The sequence below is a fragment of the Tasmannia lanceolata genome, unplaced genomic scaffold (assembly GCF_043159265.1).
Source record: "Tasmannia lanceolata isolate RefF3 unplaced genomic scaffold, GAP_Taslan_0.1 ptg000019l, whole genome shotgun sequence".
Classification (NCBI taxonomy): domain Eukaryota; kingdom Viridiplantae; phylum Streptophyta; class Magnoliopsida; order Canellales; family Winteraceae; genus Tasmannia; species Tasmannia lanceolata.
The window spans coordinates 8,390,387-8,409,618 of record NW_027518696.1 but is presented as its reverse complement, the minus strand read 5'-3'; the positions used below and the strand labels follow the sequence as shown (position 1 = coordinate 8,409,618).

The 19,232-nt window shown below is 37.8% G+C and overlaps 1 protein-coding gene across 1 annotated transcript; it reads right to left on the bottom strand.

Annotated features, from left to right (window-relative positions):
- Positions 1-2,622: 2,622 nt before the first annotated feature.
- LOC143853538 (uncharacterized) lies at positions 2,623-8,768 on the bottom strand. Its single transcript, XM_077363347.1, has 3 exons — positions 6,912-8,768; positions 6,463-6,814; positions 2,623-4,654 (listed from the first exon to the last, which is right to left on the bottom strand). The coding sequence occupies exons 1-3, from the start codon at positions 8,584-8,586 to the stop codon at positions 3,898-3,900; spliced, it is 2,784 nt and encodes a 927-aa protein (XP_077219462.1). The 5' UTR covers positions 8,587-8,768; the 3' UTR covers positions 2,623-3,897.
- Positions 8,769-19,232: the final 10,464 nt, after the last annotated feature.

Below are 19,232 nucleotides of genomic sequence, written 5' to 3'. Positions count from 1 at the left end.
GATGGCAGAAGAACCATGCTTACCTGCCACAAGAAAGAGAAAACAATGAGACGCTAAGAGACTATTATTTTAAATGGTGAGCGAAAGTGAGCTTTCAATGCTGCTTTTAGTTACTTCCTTACCTTTATTCATCCCTGAATTCAGTTTTTCACTATTTTCTATACTTCTGGATATTGCTTCAACGAAACTAAACCCATTTAATGGTAGCTGAGAAGAAGCCATAATGATTGCCTGATCATTACAATCTATATTTTGAATTGCAGGATGTATTTTCAGCATGCTTTGCCTGACTACTTTCTCCGCTGGCAGAATTCTGGAGAAAACACCTAGATATCCCACATTTCTCCTTGGAGTGACAATCTTTTACCAAGTTGCTAGAAAACTTTTAAGTCTACTGAATTGGGCAAGATCACTTCACCAAATGATTGTTTACCTCTTAAGTTGTTGGAACATGGACTTACGACTGGGGAATCAACTTCTGATGGGTTGTGAATCTCTAGATGGGTCCTTCGAAGATTTTCAGGTTTCTTAATTCAGCATTTGAGTTACCTTGGATAGAGCTTGTTGCCCTACTATGAGAATTGCGTGGTATGGCATTACGATTATTTAACTTGCAGACCATGGCAGAATGCCCTTGCCTGTTGCAGTTCAAACAGAATGAAGGTAAGCTCTCATAGCGTATATCTTGCCAAAAGCCTCTTCCTCCTCTTCCTCCAATTCCAATCCACACACGACGAGGAAAGTTTTTAAGAAGATTTATTTCCACACAGACTCGTGCGACATTGGTTCGAGATAGAATTCTTGTTGGAACATCAATAGCAAGGGCATTCCCAACTAAAGATGCTATGGAGAACAAGACATCCTCTTCAAAGAAAACGAGAGGGAGGAAAGGGAACGCAATCCAAACAGCAGCCAAAGAGGGTTCTCCTTGCGCCCATTGGAATTCAGGAGTCCATTTAAAAACCTTCATTAGATGGCCATCAATCCACCATCTATTCCTGACCCAAATTCGGAGCATGTCTGAGATGTTATCTAATCTAATGAAAACATGGTGAAGATCTAGTAACGTAACGGAGCAGTTGCCTTTGAGTTTCCATTTCCTACTAACCCATTCTCTAATATGGGCTAAGCTTGGCCATGAATATGGGAACTTCCCAACAAGACAATACTTGAATTTCTCGGCATTTGAAGTGAGCATAGATTCATCAAAGTAAATTGCGGGCTCACCTCTACAAACTGAAATCTTTGCAGGAAACCGAGGTATATGCTTCCCATCCTCCATCTTTTCCGGATATATGTTGCTTTGATTCATTTGGAGGAAGTATTCTACACCGGAGAGGGAGGGTGATTTAACTGAAGACTTCTGATCATTAGCTACAGAGGAGAAATCTTCGGATGCAGAACTAATCTGACATTCAATGCTTTGGTTTCTTTGGAGCTCTTCGAGAAGAGTAATATCTCTTGAATTAGGATGTGCAGTAACAGAAGGATCATGTGAGCTTGCATCTTGATGATAAATTGCAGCATGTTTTGGGTGATTGTTATCAGCAGTTTGGTTGGTGGAATAAAAAGTTCGTAGGACCCACTGCTTAGTTGGCTCCTTTTCATTCTCATCAGTAACGTGTGTCCATTGTTGTCTCTGCTTTTTTCTCCAAATGTGTTTCTTCATGGATTTTGATGTCCCCGTGCTTGAACCTGTAACTGAGGGAGCAATCACTGTTTTCCTGGGACAGCCCCCTCTACTTTAAAAGAGTAATCATGAATACACTAGAGTCCCAAGTAAGAAAAGGGGGCAAATATGTCTCACCTCATTAGAATAGAAGCAACTAACAGCTGTGAAATTGCCTACATGTTTTTCAGGCCGTGGAAGAACACAAAAACCTCCCCGTTGTCTAAGTTAAACTAACATCCACTTATATTTTAAACGAAAAAACTTCCAAACTGGAGCCCCATTATTATGAAAATAAAGTAGAAAGTGAAAATAACCGCCTATGTGGCCATTTTCAGTGTTTTTGGCATTGGTTTGAGATTGGAGCTCTCTTATTTGTTTTCTTGTGCATGTGTCATGTCACGTACAATCTTTTTATTTTTTATTTTTTTACAAAACCGATTTCAATTTTGCTAGCAGCCCTCTATTTTCCGCTTGTGGCATTGCAATAGCCATCCTTGTAACCCACCACATGAATATTGAAATCTTAGTTCAGCCCTGAGATTTCAATATCCCATTCCCTTCCCTTCTTATCTCTCCCTCCTTGTTATTGCCGAGCGATCAACTTGAAACCAGCTATCATTCACTACTCTAGGATAGTGCTAACGAGGAATAACTATCCCCACATCGAACAGACCCATTAATGTTGACATATGTACCAAAATAGGGGCCTGTTTGTCATTTATTGGGAAAGACATGGATCTTCTTGATATAAATAATGGTTTTTTTTTGTTTGATGGGTAATAATGGTTATTAATGAATACCTGGACATTGCCATATGTATCAAAATAGGGGTATGCGTGATATGTATTGAGAAAGGCATGGATATTTTTTTCATAATAAATGGTTATTTTCGTCCAGAAATAGATCATTTACATACAGATAGCAGTAGCAGTTAATTTCAAAACTTTGAATGAGAAATGACCTTTTTTCTGATAGAAAAAAATGAATCCATGAAGACCCATCATTGCCAATACATGAAGTTTTTCGAACTAGATTCCTTACATGCTATTCAGAACAGTAGAATTTACAGTATACATTAGCATTTGCAGATTACTACTACTGACAATTATCTCTCTTCTTCTGGTGAAAATATCACATATCTCCATCCCAAAATTCTTCAGTGGGTTTGAACATAACATCAATGAACACAAAACTCTGCCGCAGTTGCAATCCTCTTCGGCAGAATGTGGCTAATTTTCTCCAACTCCTCAGTCAGCTGCCAGTCAAATATCTCAAAGTTTTCTTTCATTCTACTCTTGTTGTAGCTCTTGAGAATCAGCTATCCCTTGCTCTTGGACTGCTCACTGATGCTAGAGACGGAGGAACCGCCTGGATGTCTTCTATGTCTTCCCATATAAGGAAAAATTTAGTTCTGTGTCTAAACAAGTTTGTGTGAAACCCAATGATTCTTGGCGACAGAAAGAGGCGACCCTACAGAGGCAATTTGTGCTTCAAGGGACAAGTAAAATCATTTATAAAGAATTCCTCTGGTGGAATCTCTGGAATGCTGAATTTGGTTGAGGCGACCACAAATTTATCATCTTCCCAACCTCCTCCATATTTGTGAAGTACTCTTTAACAATATCAGTACCTCTTGTATTATTCAAAAAAATTATCAAGTGCAACTTAGATTGGCATGCTTGAGCTAATTTCCCTTGAAGAGGAATCCATATGTCTGCTAGTTCTGACAAATTAGATTTTACAAAATTGATTTCAGCATGGCCAAGGGATGTAGTTTCGTCAAAAGGTCAATCAATATAAAAAACTCCAACATCCATTGTAGATGGAGGCTCATCCATTGCATATAATTCAAATAATTAATTCCATTGAGGATCTAATATCTGGAACTTAATCGAACTGGTTCTTGTTTTACCATTGCAGGCGAACACCACATAAAATTGCATAAAACGTGCTATCATCTCTAGAACAAGATCACCTTGAAGAACAAGAATCCAACACACAACCACTTCCCCAATTGAGTCTGAAAGTCCAGCCCAATAAATTCAAGGCCTAGGATCATGCTCGGCGTGGCTCGCATACGTGCAACTGTGCAAGTACAAACAATCCCAAAAAAATAGCAGAAACTACTGGAAAATTCCTAAAATATAGAACAAAAAGCTTCCAATCCGACTCGTGTTCCATCCGCAAAGAAGCCAAAATTTGCTCCTTGCTGTACCCCGGCTCTTTCAAATCAACTGGCCTAATATTCTAAGAAACAAATCTGCAAACTGCGCACAGTTATCCTTGAGAACTTCTTGGGCTCCACGTTCGATCATACCATTCATCATGGTGCTCTGTAGGAAATTCATGCGCCATGACATAACTAGACGTGAGGATTGATCTCCCGATGGCAATTCAGGTCCCGGCGTTATACAGAAGAGCATTTGTGTCTTGTAAAAGCTCCCGTAAGGAACATCTGGGGTGCTCACCCTAATTAAAACTGCAAAAACCTTCCCATCGGCTTTCAAATATATCTGCTCCTCTGTAGCTTTCACAGCCTTAATTAATTTAGTTGCACCTTCTGTATAGGTAACCACTCTTTTTAATCTATCCCCACCATTTTCAAGTTCCCAAGTTCCTGCTTGCCGATCTGTCCTTCCTTTCAGCTCCACCAAAGACTTAATAATTTTTGAATTGGGTGAAAAGAGAAGAGAATTCAGGTCAGCTGGTGAGATAGGATAGGATTGGTCAAGAAGTACTCCACCGGATAAATTGCTAGGCACTTCCCCTCCTTGATCTTTTGATTTCATGGTTCGCAATGCTTCATCCAATGTAATGCAAGTGGATGGGTCTCCTGATCGGTTCTTGGAAGCCTCGGGGTTGGGTACATCTGATGGAACAGAACTCACATTGGTACTGAATATTGTTTCCCTTGATTTCCCAAGAAAAAATTGAAAAAGAAGGCCACCAAGTTTGCGTGGCTTCATTGATGGGAATTTCATTCTGTAGAGAGAGAAAAATTAGAAGTATTTTTCCACTACAATTGAATGGCCAGGAATTAATTTCAGCATTAGGAGTCTTTGTAAGTATTTTATACATTCATTCTAAAGAAGATTGTGTCTAAGAGTGCAGTAGCAAGTTGACATGCGACGGATGATGAGTAAAAAATGACAATAGAGCTTCTTGATATGTTACTTAAAGAGCTGCATTAAAAAGGAACATTAACGGTCGAGAAATAAAAAGGTTTGTTTTCCATAACTAGAGATTCATTGGATAGAACCGAAAACACATTGTACCCGGGATAATCAGAAAGAAAATCAAAATTCATATACACATTTTCTTTAAATTTCACCTGCAAAATACAAATATAGATAATAGCCTAAATTAAGAAAGAAATAAAAACAATGGGTGTGCAAACCAAGTACAAGAAAATAACTTCACTTGCTTGCACTTTTTTGTAAACCAGTAGGGGGAAAGGAACTAGAAAACAAATGGCATTCCCTTAACAATTATGAAAAGAGTGCATGACTACAATATAACTGTACTTCTCTTTTATATGATGGTTAATTGAGGAAATCGAGGATAATTATCTAAATTAACATTAGAAGTCTTTGTAAGAATTTGAAAGAATCTTTCTAAAGAAGATTACATCTAAGAGTGCAGTAGCAAGTTGACATTAGATGGATTATGAGTAAAAAAATGACAATAGAGCTTCTTGATATGTTACTTAAAGAGCTGCATTCAAAATGAACATTGAAAATCAGAAACAAAATCAGAAAGAATTAAAATTCATATACACATTTTCTTTAAATTTCGGGGGCAGAATACAAATATAGACAATAGCCTAAATTAGCAATGAAATAGAAATAATGGGTGTGAAAACTAAGTACAACAAAATAACTTCACTTCCTTTCTTCCTTGCACTTTCCTGTTAATCAGTGAGGGGAAAGAAACTAGAAAACAAATGGCATTCCCTTAACTACTACCTACCAGAATTTATGCAAGGAGTGCATGACAACAATAAAACTGTACTTCTCTTCTGTAAGATGGTTAATTGAGGAAATCAAGAATAATTATCTATATTAAAGTTCACTAAGAACTATAGTAACTAATTCAAGAACTTGTGAACAAAACCACACACTTCTAGGAATCTGATCTAGATTATGGATGCTGCAGAAACTAAGATCACCAGAACTAAATTGAAATTCTAGAAAACTGTACATTCATTGTCACAATATCGAGTTGAAATCCTTGGTGTGTTACTTTGACTATTCATGTGTTTTAATTGATGATGCTAGGACAAGTTCGCATTGAAGTGAAAAACATGCAGCCAAGAATGACAAGGAGGGGCCTTGCCATCGCTAATGTGCGAACAACGATGTCGGAAACACTGGATCTCTAGGCTCCACAGTCGATGATGCCATAGCGATCATATTCCATTCAAGGTGTGTAACGATGTTTTCATAAGCAACATAAAGATATCAGTAATAATTTCTAGACTCATAAATGATATCAATAATCCTTGTTTTAATAATTGTGCTCCTCTCTTCATCTTACACTTTTCTAGGGAGCTGTTAACAGTTGGTATAATTCCAACAAAAAAAAATCTACCAAAAACCAATCAGATTCATGTTTGATAAACTGAAGAGTGTCATTATTAAAACAAGAATCTAGTTTTCTTTTAGATTTGTTTTTTTAATCATGGGTTCCTGCACTCATTTTTTTGGTAGTCATATCACAACAATATTCTACAACATCTACTGCCAATACCAAAAGTATTTTTAAAATTCAGTTTCAAAGTCATAGCATACCTGCTGGGAGTTCTTTTTCCCTGGATTTTCTTATTTATTTTGTCCATCATCTGCAGATCCATCTGACAGTTTTCAATTTTTTTCTTTTTCAAATCATCATCTTCTTCTGCAGCTTCTTCTTTTTCTGAAAGGTCTTTCAAGGCCTGGGGACTATCTTCATCTAAAACCACTTTGACTCTTCCTAATTTTGGGAGATGCTTCACTTCTTTCAAAAATAAATCTACTTTGTTTCCACCATCCATGGTTTGCATGCCTGAGATCCTCGTAAATGGTACAGTCTCCTCCATTCTTTGAATAAACATTTCGTTCATTATCGATGAACATGAAAAGGTCGCACCAGAACCCTGCTTACCTTCCAAAAGAAAGAGAAAACAAACAAAAGCTAAGAGACTATTATTTTCAGTAGTGAACACATATGCTTTCAATGCTGCTTTTAGTTACTTCCTTACCTTTATTCATCCCTAAATTCAGTTTTTCACTATTTTCTATACTTCTGGATATTGCTTTGACGAAACTAACCCGATTTGATGGTAGCTGAGAAGAAGCCAAAATGATTGCCTGATTATTCCCATCTTTATGTTGAATTGCAGGATCTATTTCAACACGCTTTGCCTGACTACTTTCTCCCTCAACATAATTCGGGACAATAGCCTTAGATATCCCACATTTCTCTTGGAAGTGGCAATGTTTTGCCAAGTTGCTAGAAAACTTTAAGTCTACTGAATTGGCTAAGATCACTTTACCAAATGATTGTTGACCTCTTAAGTTGTTGGAACATGGCTTTACAACTGGGGACTTTACTTTTGAGATGCACTCCTCAGGGTTGTGGATCTCAATTTGAGTCTTCTGAAGATGTTTGGCATTTGAATGTTGAATTTTTGTATTAAGATGATTGCAGCAAGGCTCTTCCTTGACTGCAGTTTGGGAAGCAGCTTTGTGTCCTTTATTTGCCTCGAGCATTTCAGAATTTTTCCATTTATTGGGGCTATTTATTTCTGCATTGGAATTATCCAGTATAGAGCGCTTGTCATGAGAATTGCCTGTTATGGCATCATCTTTATTGAACTTGCAGACCACGGCAGAATGCCCTTGCTGGTTACAGTTCAAACAGAATGAAGGTACCTTCTCATAGCGTACATGTTGCCAAAAGCCCCTTCCTCCTCTTCCTCCAATTCCAATCCAAACTCGACGAGGAAGCTTTTTCAGAAGATTGACTTCCACGCATATTCGTGCAACATTGGTTCGAGATAGAATTCTTGTTGGAGTATCAATAGCAAGGGCATTCCCAACTAAAGATGCTATAGAGAACAAGGCATCTTCTTCAAAGAAAACTACAGGGAGTAAAGGGAGCACAATCCAAACAGCAGCCAAAGAGGGTTCTCCTTGTGCCCATTGGAATTCAGGAGTCCATTTAAAAACCTTCATCAGATGGCCATCAATCCACCATCTATTCCTGACCCAAATTCGGAGCATGTCCGAGATGTTATCTAATCTAATGAAAACATGGTGAAGATCTAGTAACGTAACGGAGCAGTTGCCTTTGAGTTTCCATTTCCTACTAACCCATTCTCTAATATGGGCTAAGCTTGGCCATGAATATGGGAACTTCCCAACAAGACAATACTTGAATTTCTCCGCATTTGAAGTGAGCACAGATTCATCAAAGTAAATTGCGGGCTCACCTCTACAAACTGAAACCTTTGCAGTAAACCGAGGTATATGCTTCCCATCCTCCATCTTTTCCCGATATATGTTGCTTTGATTCATCTGGAGGAAGGATTCTGCACTGGAGATGGAGGGTGATTTAACTGAAGACTTCTGATCATTAGCTACAGAGGAGAAATCTTCGGATGCAGAACTCATCTGACATTCAATGCTTTGGTTTCTTTGGAGCTCTTTGAGAAGAGTAATATCTCTTGAATTAGGATGTGCAGTAACAGAAGGATCACGTGAGCTTGCATCTTGATGATAAATTGCAGCATGTTTTGGGTGATTGTTATCAGCAGTTTGGTTGGTGGAATAAAAAGTTCGAAGGACCCAGTGCTTACTTGGCTCCTTTTCATTCTCATCAGTAACGTGCCTCCATTGTTGTCTCTGCTTCTTTCTCCAAATGGGTTTCTTCATGGATTTTGATGTCCCTGTGCTTGAACCTGTAGCTGAGGAAACAATCTCTGTTTTCCCTTTGCTTGCCGAAATATGAATAGAAAGAGAAATGGTCTTTAATGGCAAAAGGTCGAATCGTGTCGGTAAGGACACGGTTAGCCATTCACTTGGAGATTGAATTTTGTAACATGGAACTTGCTAGGAACTTGGTAAGGACATGGCTTGCTACGGAAGTCCCTAGCAAATCCCATTTGCCCATTTCATTAGATATTTTGACCACTTATTAGAATAGCTGACCACTTATTTAAGTATAATTTGACCCGACACTAGGAAAATGTCCTTGACTTTTTATGGAGTGAACAGTAGCTTGTTTGAATTGACTGAATCAACCCACTTAAAGTCTAGTTGAGTTAACCCAGTTTTGAACAATATTAACCCCTTTTTTTGTACCCGGGACAGCCCCCTCTATTGTAAAAGAGTAATCATGAATGCACTAGAGTCCCAAGTAAGAAAAGAGGGCAAATATGTCTCACTTCATTAGAATGGAAGCAACTAACAGCTGTGAAATTGCCTTTATTTTTTCAGGCTGTGGAAGAACCAAGGTTTAAAATTTTGGTTTCGGTACCATTTTCAGACCGTGAAATTTTGAAATTTCGGTCGAAATCTGGTACTTGACCCTAAACTAATATTTTATTCAATATTAAATTTCGGTGAAATATTAAATTAATATTAAAAAAAACATATTTTTTGGGTCAAATTTTGGAAAAACCGAATTTCGGCCGAAATAAATGACCGTTTCGGTTTTGATGGATTTTGGTGTCGGTCTCCACCGAAATCCGAAATCCGAAATCTCAGATTTCGGTCGAAATTTAAAAGAAGAAGAGAGAGATGGAGAGACAAAATGTCTTTTGATATTACTCTATAATTAATTTTCTCTCACATACATGCTCTCATATTTATAGAAAAGCAAGACGCTAAATCAACAATATCTCTTTCCCACTTAAGAGATCAACAAAATAGGTAACTAATGCTAGAAAAAGATAAACATCCTAAAAAATAAGATATTAATCCTAGTAGAAAGAAAATAAGGAAATATGCTAATCTAAGTGTCCTACGTCACTTCTTCTCACTGGAGCATCCAAAGACCTACATTGGATATGCCCAAACCATCTTAAGCTGTGCTCTCTCATCTTCTCTTCAATTGGTGCCAACCCCACCTTTTTATTGATGTCTTCATTTTTAATTCGATCTAACCTTATGTGGCTGCACATCCATCTAAGCATTCACATATGTGCTATACTCATCTTATGCACATGCTGCTTCTTGGTGGCCCACAATTCTGAGCCGTACAGCATGGCTGGCCTCATAGCTGTCTTATAAAACTTTTCCTTCAACTTGGTAGGTATTTTACGATCACACAAAACTCCTGAAGCATGCTTCCACTTCAACCAACGTGCTCTTATTCTGTGGTTAACATTCTCTTCAATCTCTCCTTCCTTATGTAGGATTGAACCAAGGATAATTATCTAAATTAAAGATCCCTTCCCCCAAGAAGGGAACTAGAGGTAAGATCCATGCTAACTGATTCAAGAACTTGTGAACAAAACCACAAACTTATATGAATCTGATCTAGATTATGGTGGCTGCAGAAACCAATATCACTAAAACTAAATTCAAATTCTATGTCTCTAAATTCATTGTCACAATATTGAGTGGAAATCCCAGTGTGATTCTTTGACTAATTCATGTGTTAACTGATGATGCTAGGACAAGTGCCTCCTGAAGTGAAAAGAGGCATCCAAGAATGCCAAGGAGGGCCTTGCCAAAGCTAATGTGTGGACAACAGTGTTCGAAACAATGGATCTCTAGGCTCCATAGTTGACAACATCACAGAGATCATATTCCACTCAAGGTGTGGAAAATACTCAGAGTGAGATTTTGTTCCTCACCAACAGAAATACATCAGTAATAATTTCTAGACTGAGAAATGATATCAGTAATCCTGGTTTTAATAAGTGTGCTCCTCTCTTCATCTTACACTTCTCCAGGGTGCTGTTAAAGATTGTTATAATTCCCAAAAAAGCTATCAAAATCCAATCAAGTAAGTGCTTGATAAAGTGAATTGTGTCATTATCACGACAAGATACCGGTTTTCTTTTAGATTTGTTTTCTTATCATGGATTCCAATAGTCTTTCTTTTTTGTAGACAGAGTACGACAATCTTCTACAAAAACCATTGCGAATGCTGTTTCAAAGTCATAGAATACATGTTTGTATGGTTTCTCTTATTTATTGTGTTCATCATCTGGTGCTGCCCTTGCTGCTTCTGTTGATCCATCTCACTGCTGTCAAATTCTTTTTCTTCCAAGTCATCATCATCATCTTTTCCTTCTTCTCCTTTTTCTTCTTTAAAAAATAAGTCTACTTTATTTCCAGTATCCATGGTTTGCTTGCGTGGGATCTTTGTAAATGGTACAGTCTCCTCCATCCTTGGGATAAATGTTTCATTCAGTATTGCTTCACATGAAAAGGTGGCAGAAGAACCATGCTTACCTACCAAAAGAAAGACAAAACAATGAGAAGCTAAGAGACCATTGTTTTAAGTGGGGAGCGTAGGAGCTTTCAATGCTGCTTTTAGTTACTTCCTTACCTTTATTCATATCTGATTTCAGTTTTTCACTAATTTCTATACTTATGGATATTGCTTCAACGAAACTAAACCCATTTGATGGTAGCTGAGAAGAAGCCATAATGATTGCCTGATCATTCCCATCTATATGTTGAATTGCAGGATGTATTTCAGCATGCTTTGCCTGACTACTTTCTCCGCTAGGAGAATTCTGGAGAAAAGACCTAGATATCCCACATTTCTCCTTGGAGTGGCAATCTTTTACCAAGTTGCTAGAAAACTTTAAGTCTACTGAATTGGGCAAGATCACTTCACCAAATGATTGTTTACCTCTTAAGTTGTTGGAACATGGACTTACGACTGGGGAATCAACTTCTGATCTGCACTCCTCAGGGTTGTGAATCTCTAGATAGGTCTGTAGACACCCCATTTTGGCCGTACCTTGAGCCTCCCTTATTTGAACAAAAACCCAACCAAATCAATCAACTAGGGTCCCAGATTTCACCCCGAGCTAGCTTAAGGTTCCGCTAAGGCCCCTGCAAAATTTCATTGAATTCCGAGTGCGTTTGCCCTGCGAACAAGCCGAGAAAAGACCGTTGTGTAAATCAGAAAAGGGGGCGAATTTATCCGAGATGGGGGCGAATTTATTTTGGAAAATGCAATTTAGGCCGAAAAAGACGCGCAATTTCGCGCGCCTATCAAAGTCCGCGCGCTTCATCAAGTAGTAGTGCCATTATCAGCAGATATATTTTTCTATATATACAAAAAAAATCAGAATTACAAAGAGAAAAAAAAATTTCGCAAGAGAAAGAGGAGAGATCCCCAAATTCGCCGAAACCCCTTTCTTCTCCGATCTTCTCCGGCTCATGCTCCGGCTAACCCCGATCTTCTTCTCCGAGTAGTTCATACCATATCTTTCACCCTCCTTTCATTTACAGCCAACGAGCTTAGAGAAAAATACCCCAAAGTTCTGAAACCCTAGTTTAATCATCTTCTCCAAGTAGATCTGACGGATTCCGGTAGGTTTTTTTGGCCGAATTGATTTCTCCGACAAGCTTGAATATCAGTCAACTTTGTTTCTTATTGTATTAAGTGGATCTGCCATTTTTCTCCATTAGAAACCCCCAAATTCCTCAAGCCTTAACTTCATCATCTCCGGCGAGCTAGCCGGAGCTCCGGCCGATTCACATTCTCCGGTAAGAATAATCAATCATAGGCATATCTCTTTCATCTGTTCATTTAGAAACTCCTATTTTCCTCTGTAGATCTTAGAAAACCTAATTTTGTTCATCTTTTCCAATCTGCTCTGGTGAATGTCTACCAGAATCTGGTCATTTCTTCAGCCTTGTCATTATCTGATTAATTCCTTTTGCCTTGCTTTCGTTTATCATTTCTGATCTCCGATCCAAGCTTCATTTTCTCCAATCGTTTTCTTCCAGCAATACTCCGGTTGAGAGAAGAATTTCATATCTAAAAAAAAATGGATATTAGATCTAAGAGATGAAAAATTAAAAAGAGATAAAAATTGAGTAGATCTGGTTCATTATTACTTTTCCTCAGATTTAGATCCCCTATTTTCTCTTCTTCTCTGATAACCTCTGCAAGTTTCGGCAACGCCGTGACTCTGATCGTGCTCCGATCTGTAAAATCCTAACTCTTTTCGGCAGTTTTCGAGAAAGAAGCAGAGGATTTGTTCTCTTCTGCAACTAGAATTTGTGTGAATAAAGAAAAAGAAGATAAAAGAAGGGAGATAGATTCATTGTAGCAGGTATTCTTCATAACTTCTTATTAATTTTTTATATATATGCTTTGAAATATTTGAATGATTCCTTAATTCTTTTTCCTTGATAAATATTCAATTTTCTTCTTGGATTATATAATATGAATGTGATTATTCATTTAAAAAGCAATTCATGTTTTGGATAATATCGGTTCCCCATTCCATTTTCCAAGTTCTGAAATCTTGAACATATCATTTTTATGTCTTGAATTCATTAGAATGGAATACTTCTAATTAGGCTAGAGACATTGCTGTTTAGGCTCATTTCATTTCATATATCTCTTCCTCTCGCCCACTTATTTGAATTTTATAGGCTGTGTCTATTGTGCAAATATGAGGTTGTAATTCTGATCTTTTCATGCATCAAGTTGGTCTTGATTTTTCTCAGTACATAGATATCTCTTCAGTTTAGTGCTGCTATAACCCTGGTCAAACTGTTACATAGGATTAAGTTTTTTTTTTTTAGTTTACTCCAACCAGATTATAGGTTCAGTGGAATTATTTGAATAAAGTTATGTCTTAATATTTACATGTTCATTGGTTATTAATTGCGCAAATTAAATCTGCTGGAGATGTTCTTTTGGTCATCTCATGTTTGAATAAGGGATGGTGTTATTATTATAAAAATGTTTCAGTATTTGTAAACCCATATATTGTCTTTCCATTGAGCAGGTTCATGAGGGCCTTTTGAAAATTGTAATAATATTCTGGATGTTCTATGCAAGGTAGTAGGAGATAATTAATCAAAATCATGATTTTTTATATATGACAGCAATGGTTGTTAGGGGTAATAGTTGGTCTTGACAAATTGAGTAAGAAAAGAAGATGAGGAGTTTTTGAATTATTGCCCAGTCATGGTCACATTTGTAATAACAAGTTAAAAGGGTGTTTATTTTTATTTTACGAATGTTCTCCTTGCAACTTGTCACGTATCTTCAAATCATATTCAGAATCATGTATTGCATGATTTTACTCTAGCATTCATATTGGATAAAAGGTATTTTTTTTTATGATCAAATGTTTTAAAAAAAAAAGACATACTATTAATAGATGTGTAAGACTAGTTATTGTCAAGATGAGCCCATTTGGAATTGTCCCATAGGTTCTATTTTCTAAGATGATTAGAATGATAGTTTGATTTTTTTTTTAGGGTATGTAATATTGAGCTGAACCTATTCCCATTATGTTGTACATTCTAATTATCGAATATTTGTCTCATTGTGCTCTTGTGTTATTTTGATTGTATTACGCAAAGCTGAATAATGTTTCCAATACATTGTGTATTTTAAATAATCAATGAATGCCTTATTGTATAATTTTAAGCACATAACTGCTGTAATTTAGTGTGTATATCTGCTGTCCATTGTTATATAAAACTGCTGTACACTGATTGGTTCACTGCTTGTTGCTCATTGCTTTGTGTAAAAGTGATGTCCATTGTTATATAAAACTGCTGTACACTGATTGGTTCACTGCTTGTTGCCCATTGCTTTGTGTAAAAGTGCTGTCCATTGTTATATAAAACTGCTGTACATTGATTGGTTCACTGCTTGTTGTCCATTACTTTGTGTAAAAGTGTTGTCCATTGTTATATAAAACTGCTGTACATCGATTGGTTCACTGCTTGTTGTCCATTACTTTGTATAAAAGTGCTGTCCATTAATAGTTCACTACTTGCTACACATTATTCTATAATAAATGCTGCCCATTGATTGTTTTCACAAATATATAGCTACTATCTATTGATAGTTCATTATTTGTTGCACATTATTTTATAATAAATGATGCCCCTTGTTTGTTTTTACAAATATATAGCTGCTGTTCATTATGGATCATTGCTTGCTATCTTTTAGAATAGGGCGATGAAGGCGCTAGCTTAAGCCCATTTTTAGATGTTTTTATTTAAATAAATTGTTTAAATAGGAAGAAGGAGATCAGATGACTACTCTATTCGATATTATCGACATGAGTACTGTCTGATTTCAAGGCGGGATGTGGAAATATTATCATGTGTATTATGATATCAGATGATTACTTTAGCATCATCTGATTTCATCCCCATATTGGGGTGGTGTGTGTGGTTGGGAATAGAAGTGTTTGCTATTGTTTACTTTTATTTTATTAGGCTATCCAGCGGCTGGTCTGGACTAATTAATGTTGTTTACCATCTTATGATTACTATGTTCTTAAAAATTCTTCTTTGATTAACACTTGATTTATTTTTATAAGAATAGAATAAAATTTGCGATTATCTGGTAGCCTCTTCTTCTCTTTTTTGATAGACTAACACAGTCTTATAGATTTCTGTTAAATTTCTTTAGATATTAGAATTCCCTCTCGCTGAAAGGGCGATGAAGGCGCTAGCCCAAGCCCATCCTTAGGGGACTTGCTCAGTCCAAGTTGCATACCTCTCCTTTGTATATAGGAGACTTGCCTAGTCTCATTCTCTTACTAACCCTCCTCTTTGTGCGTCGTTTGGTTTTGGGAGAACACCCTACTCGGCTTGGCTTCATACCCCTATCCTATATGGGTATCTGGTTGCACATTTGTTGCACCCTAGGGCTAGGTAGCTGTCCGGCCCGGCTGGGTGTTTTACCTTTGCCAAATATGCACAGGGTCTTTTATTCCTTTTTTACGTCATTTGTGTCTCGGAGACAAGCCTTGTCTCATGTAGAGAGTTTCCCCTTTAGGAGGCTTACCTAGCCTCATGTTAGAGTGGCCTCCTCTTTTAGAGTGAGTCTTTGACTCGGTAGTGTTATTAGAGAGTCTCTGACTCATTTGTTCCTCCTCTCTAGTGTTATTAGTTAGGAGTTTTTCCATTAGAGACTAACTCAGTCATATAGAGCCTTCCCTGCTTAGGATCTTAGATTATTTTCTCTGTTCTTGGGGCACTATCTTTCTTGTTGTGGTTTGTCTCTTTGAGACGCCAGTTTCTTGTTGTGGATCGTCTCTTTGAGGCGTTAGTTTCTTGTTCGGGGTTTCCCCTTTGGATTTAGGGCTTTGCCCTAGTTTGTGGTTGTTCTTGTGTGTTCCCTGGAAGATTGAAAACATTTAAAGGTCCTGAGCATTGGAAAAGCTTTAAAATCCAAAAACATTAGAAATTTAAAACCCAAAAACATTTGAAAACTTTAAAAATATCAAAAACATTTAAAAATATAAAAAACCTTAAAAAAATATAAAGTGTTGAGTGTTTCTTTTAGAAGCGTAGTTTGAGAGTTCGTTTCGAACTACGTTGGCTTGATCCTCTTCCACGAGGTACGTAGTGCAGCTTGAGATTCTTATCTCAGATCCAGCCAAACCTTTGTAAATAAATCATTTACCCATTTTAAGAAAAAATACCCAAAATCTTCAAAACCTTGTTTTCAACAAGATCTTCCTCTAGAGTTAGTAGTTTGTCCTAGATAAAGAGTTTTAGAGTTTTGAGTTTGTCTTTGATGTGTTGTGTGGTTTGTTTGTGTTTGTGTTAGAGTTAGGAGTTTGTCCTAGAGTTATAGGAGCGCCTCCGTCCGGTCAGTTGGCGATCCACATCGCCAATTGATGACTAGGTCTAAGATGCGATAGATCCTACTGTTTTCCTTAGGATATACAGCCTAGCTACACATAGATTATAGGAACCACCTGCATTAGCTTAGGGCTAACCTGCATTTAGTTAAGGCATATAGGGTGTCCTAAAATCTACAATCCATTGGAATTTAAATAATCACATAAGAAGCTTTAAGAACTAGTCCGGTCTTTTAGATCGAGTCTAGGATAGAGGTCTAGATGTCTTAGGCATCATAGCTTAGAATAGGTGCGAAGAACTACGTTGCCTTGATTCTCGTGGAGGCGGGGATACGTAGGCTTCTTTGGATGAACGTCAGATCATCTAAAGACTCGGGCCTAGGTATAGATTAGAGTCTTAGGGTTGTATAGTATCGAGTCATTTTTCTATGTTTTGCAGTGTTTTCTTACTTTATTGCGCAGACCTTATACTTTTTGGTGTGTCGTGCATGTGTTTGTTCATCAGAACTTAGACACCCATTAGGCATGTCACTTATAAACTAGCTATGCTTAGGTGACACATGTTTCTTTTATTTTATCTTGTGTGCCTTTGATTTCATCTCCGAGACATGCATGATTAGATAGACGTCTTCTCGGAGATATTCATTCCCATTCCATATGATTTTCGCCCAAAGCTCTTCAAAATTATTAAGTAAATGGCATAAGAGACCAGGTGTTTGCACTTGGGCGGATGAGGTGCTCTTTAGACCTTCCGAATTCGTAACCAGGCACGAACCTTATTTTATATCTCTGGTTATCCGTTGCAACAGAGCATAGTATGGGATCCAGGGCCCATTTGCCTTTTCCTTGGATGGCGACTCTTCTTTGTTTAAGGTACGCCTCGAATCTGGGTTAGTCCCCGAATCGAGAGGTATCTCACCTTTCATATCGCCACTCATGCTGTGAGAGGCACTTCTTTCGAGAGTTCCTTGGTAGAGCTCTCCATTCACGTGGATGATCCTGAGACTTAGTGTGGGGCCCGTTCCCCGCCTCTCTCTCGGATCGGGGTCCACAAGGTCCTTTGAAGATTTTCAGGTTTCAGGTGATTTAATTCAGCATTTGAGTTACCTTGGATACAGCTTGTTTCCCTACTATGAGAATTGTGTGTTATGGCATTGCGATTATTGAACTTGCAGACCATGGCAGAATGCCCTTGCCTGTTGCAGTTCAAACATAATAAAGGTAACCTCTCATAGTGTATATCTTGCCAAAAGCCTCTCCCTCCTCTTCCTCCAATTCCAATCCATACATGACGAGGAAGGTTTTTGAGACGATTGATTTCCACACAGACTCGTACAACATTGGTTCGAGATAGAATTCTTGTTGGAACATCAATAGCAAGGGCGTTCCCAACTAAAGATGCTATAGAGAACAATACATCTTTTTCGAAGAAAACCGGAGGGGAGAAAGGGAATGCAATCCAAACAGCAACCGAAGAGGGTTCTCCTTGCGCACAATGGATTTCAGGAGTCCATTTAAAAACCTTCATCAGATGGCCTTCAATTCACCATCTGTTTCTGACCCAAATTCGGAGCATGTCCGATATGTTATCTAATCTAATGAAAACATGGTGAAGATCTAGTAACGTAACGGAGCAGTTGCCTTTGAGTTTCCATTTCCTACTAACCCATTCTCTAATATGGGCTAAGCTTGGCCATGAATATGGGAACTTCCCAACAAGACAATACTTGAATTTCTCGGCATTTGAAGTGAGCACAGATTCGTCAAAGTAAATTGCGGGCTCACCTCTACAAACTGAAATCTTTGGAGGAAACCGAGGTATATGCTTCCCATCCTCCATCTTTTCTTGATATATGTTGCTTTGATTCATCTGGAGGAAGGATTCTGCACTGGAGATGGAGGGTGATTTAACTGAAGACTTCTCATCATTAGCTACAGAGGAGAAATCTTCGGATGCAGAACTAATCTGACATTCAATGCTTTGGTTTCTTTGGAGCTCTTCGAGAAGAGGAATATCTCTTGAATTAGGATGTGCAGTAACAGAAGAATCATGTGAGCTTGCATCTTGATGATAAATTGCAGCATGTTTTAGGTGATTGTTATCAGCAGTTTGCTTGGTGGAATAAAAAGTTCGAAGGACCCACTGCTTACTTGGCTCCTTTTCATTCTCATCAGTAACGTGAATCCATTGTTGTATCTGGTTCTTCCTCCATATGGGTTTCTTCATGGATTTTGAAGTCCCTGTGCTTGAACCTGTAACTGAGGAAACAATTGTCACGCCCCAAGCCCCTCACAAACATATTAATTTACAATCACAAGGCCTAGGGGTGCGATAGCGCCACATACCTGCAAAGTCGCCTTCACAAGCATGCAGGGCTAGCAATAACAGAACCATGCTCAAATAAACTAAATCCAAATGACCATCCAACCTCAAAATAAATAAATCCATTACAATCCATATTCAATTTCTCTCATCCCCATGCCCAAAAAAAAATAAAATTAAATGAGTCTAAAGCTCTCTAATACTCACTAGTAACCTAAGAAAGCAAATAAAGAAATCTCCAGATAATCCTCTCTCGCTGCTCTAACGTCAAGCTGGAAATCATGCCTCGGGATCTGAAATTGTTAAATAAGGGTGAGCTAAACGCGCTCATGTTAAGTAATAAGAAAGCTACACTAATAGATATGGCATCAAAAGCAAAAGCAATCAAAAGACGGTAAGGCATTCAATGGTAACAATAATCAGTAATTCAATGG

Coding starts and splice junctions, on each gene's coding strand:
- LOC143853538 (XM_077363347.1), bottom strand. CDS start 8,586: ATGAAGAAACCCATTTGGAGAAAGAAGCAGAGACAACAATGGAGGCAC. Junction 6,815..6,911: donor GAATTTAGGGATGAATAAAG/GTAAGGAAGTAA, acceptor TTCTTTTGGAAG/GTAAGCAGGGTTCTGGTGCG. Junction 4,655..6,462: donor GGAAAAAGAACTCCCAGCAG/GTATGCTATGAC, acceptor CTCTCTCTACAG/AATGAAATTCCCATCAATGA.